The sequence below is a fragment of the Phyllobates terribilis genome, unplaced genomic scaffold, assembly GCF_046119375.1.
Source record: "Phyllobates terribilis strain yellow unplaced genomic scaffold, ASM4611937v1 Scaffold_13__5_contigs__length_258822181, whole genome shotgun sequence".
NCBI lineage: Eukaryota > Metazoa > Chordata > Amphibia > Anura > Dendrobatidae > Phyllobates > Phyllobates terribilis.
Window position 1 is genome coordinate 186,457,538 of NW_027362773.1, and position 7,110 is coordinate 186,464,647.

The 7,110-nt window shown below is 45.5% G+C and overlaps 1 protein-coding gene across 1 annotated transcript; it reads right to left on the minus strand.

Annotated features, from left to right (window-relative positions):
• Positions 1–1,177: 1,177 nt before the first annotated feature.
• Positions 1,178–2,860, minus strand: LOC141174246 (metallothionein-1-like). Its single transcript, XM_073659082.1, has 3 exons — positions 2,713–2,860; positions 2,333–2,398; positions 1,178–1,404 (listed from the first exon to the last, which is right to left on the minus strand). The coding sequence occupies exons 1-3, from the start codon at positions 2,741–2,743 to the stop codon at positions 1,313–1,315; spliced, it is 189 nt and encodes a 62-aa protein (XP_073515183.1). The 5' UTR covers positions 2,744–2,860; the 3' UTR covers positions 1,178–1,312.
• Positions 2,861–7,110: the final 4,250 nt, after the last annotated feature.

Consider the following 7,110-nt stretch of genomic DNA (forward strand, 5'->3'; position numbering starts at 1 on the left):
TTACTCACAGTTTGTTCAAGACTCCAGGTTACCAGGGCCAGTGTGTAACCTCCCACGTCGTCCTGTGTTCACCAGGGAAGGAGTTCAGCAACTCTCAAGTCTCTCAGGAGTACTTAAACGGGACCCTGTTCTATGTTCCTTTCACGGTCGTCTTCTCTGCGCTGGCTCTCACCCTCCTGCCCTGCGCCTTACGATCAGTGTCCCAAGCTGGTAGCCTCGGTTCTTGTCGGGCGACGTGCAGTCCCCTGGACCCTATGCGGCCACCTTTTCGGCGATATAATCGTGGTGGTTGGCTACTGCACCTTGCAAATACAGTAGCCTCCGGTTATCTAGCTGTGCCTGATTATTCTCCACTAGTTTAGGGGCCGGGCCCCTCTGCAGCCTGATCCCTCCACATCCGTGTAGATTCGGGCGCACGGGTGGCTTCCTGCACTCACCATGCCCCTGGGATCCCCTCTGATTCTGGAGCCTTTCCTCTGCTCCCGGTCCTCTTTCTCCTGGGCCTCTTTTACCAGGCCCACTCTCCTCTCTCTCTCCTCTACCTGAGCAGAGCTCCTCCAGAGCTCCTGCTCCCAACTCCAAACTCTCTCCTTTCTAGAACCTTCCACCCTCTCTTTTATACTACTACCCTGACGGTGCTCCCCTAATTTGCTTCCTCCACCGACACGCACTACATGGTTCCAACCTCCAATTAGGGAGCAGGGACTGTGCTCTCCCTTAGAAGCAATCTCGCCCTTCCCTACCGGGGTGGAGTGTGTTGGATGCGGTTGTGTCGGTCCCGGGTAGTACTCCCTCCTTACCTGAGAGTGGGGTACCATACCTCTGGGTGAGATACAGTACCTCTGTGGCAACTGAACCCGCAGGGGCGCCACACTAGTACTGTACGTTTTTTTTCCCCCGTTATGATAACTTGCAGGCAGGGATAGTCATTTACTAAAAGGGAACAACTCCAAGTATTTTTCCCTCTTATAAATTAACTTTTTTTTTTTTTTTTTTTTGGTGGTTGCATCTAGAGCCACGTGTACACATTGAGTATTTGGTGAGGTTTTTACATCAGTATTTGATTGTCAAACCCAGGAGTGGAACAATCAGAGTGGTGGACACTAGGACCTGGAAACTATTCACCTCCCTTAATCACATCCATTAAAGATACTGTAATAAATTAGAGTGCGCAAAGTCAAGGTTTATCACTCTTTATTATCAAAAATTTTTTTTGCAAAGATGTCCAGACTTATTATACACATACTGCACTGATACATTTTTATTTCTACATTTAGGAGATGGTAACAGGCGGGACTCTCAGCAGAGAGGGTCACTTGCAGCAGCTGCAGGAATCGCATCCTTTTGCACACTGACAGCCCTGGCTGCATTTACTGCAATCCGCTGGACAGCACGTGCAGCAACCTGTCGGGGGAAAAAAAAAAAAAAAGTCAGAAAATTATTGCCAGGAGGAGGAGATTATGCGATTTTGCCCTTTTTCAATAGTTTTGAAGTAGAGGATGGTAGATCGAGCTGATTATGCTAACCACACTCACTCTGATCAGATTCTCTTGAATGATTAGAAAAAATTTAATTCTCTTGGAAATCACACTGCACTCCGATGTCATCCGAGTGCAGTCTGTTTTCCATGGACTTACAGCGCTCCAGCTGTTGTGAAACTACAAGTCCCAGCATGCCAGCTGTGTGCTGTCAGGGTATATTGGGAGCTGTAGTCTCACAACAGCTAAAGCACCGCAGGCTGCTGACCCCTGAATAGAAGTGTTGTCGATTTAACTTTTTTTTTTTTTTGCATTGAAAAAGGTGAAATTTGCAACAGATCTGACACAGTTCACAGTGCCTTAAATGCCCATTTTTTTTTTACTACTATTCACTTGATTTCAATAGCCCAAACGATAGCCAGCACTCACATCTTCTTAAAAGAATTGGTTTATTCATCCAGTAGTATAAAAAGGCACAAAAAATGGTTGAACACAACAGCAAAAAAATGAAAAAGGCAGAAGAGAAATATCCACTGCGCTCCCAGGCAACATGTTTCAGACCTGACATCAGGCTTGACAAGCTAGTATGCAGGTCTGAAACATGTTGCCTGGGAGCGCAGTGGATATTTCTCTTCTGCCTTTTTCATTTTTTTGCTGTTGTGTTCAACCATTTTTTGTGCCTTTTTATACTACTGGATCAATAGAGCAATTCTTTTAAGAAGATGTGTGTGTTGGCTATCATTTGGGCTGTTGATATTATTGGATTATTTTGCCATGTACCTGGACAGGTGAGCGGATTGCAAATCAAGTGAAAAAGGAGCATCTAAAAATCATATCCACATACGTGTACTTACTTTTCTTGCATGACTTGCATTTGCAGTCTTTGCATTTGCAGGAATCCCCACAAGAGCAGGATCCACCTGGGGAGAGAAAGTACGGTATATACACTATGTGTTACCACCAGATTAGAATGAATCATTTGCCTATAAGAAGACTTGGGAAGGAAAATTCACCAAGCTAGTGATGGCATTTTTCATATGTAGGTTAAAAAAATATATATTTATATATATATATATATATATATATATATTATATATATAATAAAAAAGCACGAACAGCATAGATAACCCATGGTCAAGCAATATCAATATTCATTCAGATGCTTCCTCCTTATACCATTAATTACAAATATCCATATGTATAACATGCTGATGCCTATAAAGTCCTTACGTACCTGTGGCACAGTTGCAGTTTTGAGGGTCCATGGCAGGTGCTGGCGGTCAGGCAGGTGCTGTTGCTTGCTGCTCAGATGTGTTGATGCTGTGCTCTGATGCAGGATCCTCTGATGCTTCCTTATATACACAAGATCCTGAGCCGAGTGCAAACCCCAGACGAGTGCACAGCACACCCACAGCCGTGTGACGCCATCCACATGTGCAAGGACAGAGTATAAACACTGAGTGCAGTGTGCACCAATTACTCAGTCATCCAAGGCGCGGGATGAGCCAGCACAAGTGACAATGCATTCTAGATCAGCCCCTTACCGAATTCGGAAATATTATGCTTCCACGTTCAGAATGTTAATACAGTTTTAGAAGCCAAAAGGCAGGAATAGAATATAAACAGACAAGACCTCTACAGTCCGAGGGGGAACATTACTAAGACCATGTAGCGTAAACACTGTATTTTGCCCCCTGTTATTGCATAGAAAATCTGCTGTGTTTAAAAGTTCAAAAAAAGCAAAAGTGCATTATTTTCTTAAAGGACTTTATGGGCAAGCTGAAAAAAATGCATTTAATCCTTGTACGTAGGCACTAGTGATGATTGAGCATGCTTGTTGCTCGAGATTTACGAGCATGCTCGGTGAGCACCTATTATCTTCAGCGTGCTAGGGCTTTAAGTTTTCGTCGCTCCGTGAACATGATTTGCGACTATTTGACAGCTTTAATACATGTGAGGAATGCTGGAAAAACAGGCTTTCCTCACATGTATTAAAGCTGTCAAACAGTCGCAAATCATGCACACGGAGCGACGAAAACTTAATGCCAAAGCACACTGAAGATAAAAGGTGCTCGCCCAAGCATGCTCGTAAATCTCGAGCAACAAGCATGCTCGCTCATCACTAGTCGGCACTAAAATGCACTGCGTTAACTCTGCACCAAAAACACTTGGAAAAAAAAATAAATAAAAAAAAAAGCAAAAGCGCAATAATTAGATGGTTGGTGTGTATTTCTGTGAAGAGAACAACGCAACAGAATAATACAACTTTTTCACATGTGGGAATATGGCCTTAGACCGCCATTTTATAAAAAGCCTGCTGGAATAAAATTGCATTTTATTAATTAAAGGGGTTGTCCGAAACCAAAGGTGAATTTCGTAGTAAATGTCTATATTCAATTTAATAATCAAATCAATTTTCTAATATACATCGATTAAAAATTCCCTCTCTACTCTAACCTCCCCCCCCCCAATTTTATTTTATTTTATTTTACCTTTGATAACGTTTTGTTTGAGGATCCCCAGTGCATGTTGGGATACTCAAATGGGAAGCTATTAAAAGGCTGCACTGGTTCCCTGCCGCAGCTGCTGTCCCCTCCCTGAATCGAAGAGTGATCAGTGATGTCCGTTTCAGAGGCCCGGATAGTCCGTGCTCTTCTGAGCCCTGCGCTGGTTGCAAGTGACCAGGGTTACCACAAGCAAGTTGCAAAAAAAAACCCACACTTGTTTTGTGACTTGTAAGGAAAAGTCCAGTGGCTCCGCCATCAGATTAAAAACGTTGTGTGCACATACCCCAAGTGCGGTGTCCAAACTAATACTTGCCCCCTAATGCCAGCGGTGACCGTAACTAGGGCTTACTTTTGGAGTAGGGCTTATTGTTAGAATCACAAAGTGAGTGGATCCTCCAAGCCCAGGGTCGAGGTGGGCATACGGGTCACGGGTGTCGGTGCAGCAGTTAGGTGGGGCACGCGGGACACGTTCAGCTGAGGGACCGGAGACTGCAGGCTGGTAAATGTGATGCAGGAAACCACAGGCAAGTAGGCAGGATGCAGGAAACCGCAGACAGGAGGGAGATGTGCAAGAGACCGCAGGCAGGCAGATGACATCCAAGATACTGCGGGCAGGCATGCGGGATGCAGGAAATCACAGGCAGACAGGTGATGTCCAGGTGACTGTGGGCAGCCAGGCGGGATTCAGGAGACCGCAGACAGGCGGGAGACGTCAAAGAGACTGCAGGATGGTGGGTGACGTCTAGGAGACCAAGGGCAGGCAGGCGGGATGCAGGAAACTACAGGCAAGCGTGTGATTTCCAGGTGACCGTGGGCAGTCAGTCGGGATTCAGGAGACCGCAGACAGGCAGGAGACGTCCAAGAGACCGCAGGCAGGTGGGTGACATCTAGGAGACCATGGCAGGCAGGCAGGATGCAGGAAACTACAGGCAGGCGGATGACACCCAGGAGACAGTGGGCAGGCGCCGGATGTAGGAAACCACAGGGAGCCAGGAGACATCCAGGAGACCACAAGCAGGCAGGCATTAGAAGTCCAGGGGACTGTAGACAGCAGCTGAGCAGGTCAAGGTGTTTAGAGCATGCCAGAGTCAGTCTAGCAACACCAAAGTCTTAATTCCAAGACACAGGGGGGTGTCTTGGTGAGCCTTATATAGGCCTGGGCGAATGCTCACATGGGATCACGCCGGGCTATTTGCAAAGCCCGATGTGAAGCACAACAGAGTCTAGTGGACCAGGATAAGGGAAGCAAGGCACAGATCCGGGACAGGTGCGTAATACTTAGGCTATGTACCCACGATGCAGAAATGCTCAGGATTTTTTCCTGAGCGTTTCTGCATCTCCCTGGCAGAAAAAAACGCATGCGGATTGTACATGCGTTTTCCTGCCAGGGACATGTGGAAATGAAGCGTTATTCACTGACATTTCCGCATGCGGGTGTTAAGCGCTTTCCAAGCGATTTTAGCATCACTTGGAAAGTGCTTGTGATAACTAGGTCACACTATATAAATCCATGCAACCGGCATGGATTTATATAGTGTGACCCGAGAGAGTGGTTAAAAATAAAAAAAATAAACTAATACTTACCTTCCGATGGTCCCCGAGACTTGCAGCGCTCCTGTGCTGGCTGCTGTCAGATCGCGGTACTGAAAAGACCTGCCGTCACATGACTGTGACGTCACCGCAGGTCCTTCAGTCCTGCGCGATCTGTCAGCAAGCGAAGAGAAGGAGTCTGGGGGCCGTCGGAAGGTGAATATAATCTTTATTTTTTATTATTTTTTTACAGTTTCTATGGTACCTGGGTGTGGAGGAGAGTCTCCTGTCCTCCACACTCGGGTACCATCCGCACATTAGAAAGCGCCAATTAAGCAAGTACAGATGCAGTCTTGCGGAATTGGCGCGTTCTAATGCAAGTCAATGGCGACAAAAACGCAGCGCTTCCGCAAAATAATTAGTAGTGCTGCGTTTTTTTCCGCAATGATAATCCGCAGCGGAAATTTCCGCAGCATGTGCACAGCACATGCGGATTATCATTGGGGAACATGGCAGGCCTTCTACCAAGCGTTTTTAATGCGTTTACGCAGCTTTTCCGCAGCTGCAAAAACGCTGCGGAAACGCATTAAAAACGCATCGTGGGCACACAGCCTTATATTTCAAGCATACTCCAAAATCCTGTAAAATTATGCTAGGGCCTATTTTGGGGGTAGGTCTTATTTTTGGAGAAACACAGTAATATAAAAGAAAGACTACATACGGTGAGGAGAGGTAATATGGTCTCTACAAACTTCTATGGGTCCTACTCTAAACCTCTAGCTTTATATGGAGGCATACAAAGGTCGCTCTGTCCGGAGAATTATGAAGAAGAGCTCTGTATTTTCCCCCACTAACGAAACGTATTATCTATTGATAAATGAGGTGATACGTGTATGATCATCACCGCCACCGATCACTAAAACAGGGTACCGGACATTTATCACCTACCCAGTGAATAGTTGTGACACAAACACCTTTAGGCTGCATTCACACACAGTGGTCACTCTTTGGCTATTTATCACACAGGATAATCGCACTGGCTTATTTCAGTGAAAACACATTGCGATGTCTTTCGATATCGGATCGCATGACATGATTGCAAATGTCACATAAAATCAATGATTAATCCTCCCCCTGCTGACTACAATTACGGGTGTTCTCTAATAACATGAATAATAACATGAATAACGTTATAGATTTTTCTCAAGCTCAAAAACATCACGGAGTGCAAAGAAAGTAAGAAAACTTCTTAAAATGCACGGCCAATCTTGTTTATCCGGTAATGAGGCCAACAGCTAGTAGGAGATGAATGGACAGGAGGAGGGGGATGTGCACACGGCTCCGGCTGACAATGGGCCAAAGCCTCAGCCGTCTGCACACGGCTCAACCAGCAGTAAACAAGCCGAGATCCCCGAGCCTGCGCCGCTAATAATAACTCGCTCCTGTATGTTGTGAAAATGTCTAGAATCGCTATAATCTAGATAAAAAGCATTAAAACAAATAATAGGAATTTCTTGTATCTACATAATCTGCTCAAAAAAATAAAGGGAACACTCAAATAACACAATGTAACTCCAAGTCAATAACATTTCTGT

Bases quoted from the DNA above. Each gene is read 5' to 3' on its own strand.
- LOC141174246 (XM_073659082.1), bottom strand. From the start codon at position 2,743: ATGGACCCTCAAAACTGCAACTGTGCCACAG. The intron at 2,399-2,712 runs GTACGTAAGGAC...TTCTCTCCCCAG, and splicing joins AAACTGCAACTGTGCCACAG to GTGGATCCTGCTCTTGTGGG. The intron at 1,405-2,332 runs GTAAGTACACGT...TTCCCCCGACAG, and splicing joins ATGCAAGTCATGCAAGAAAA to GTTGCTGCACGTGCTGTCCA.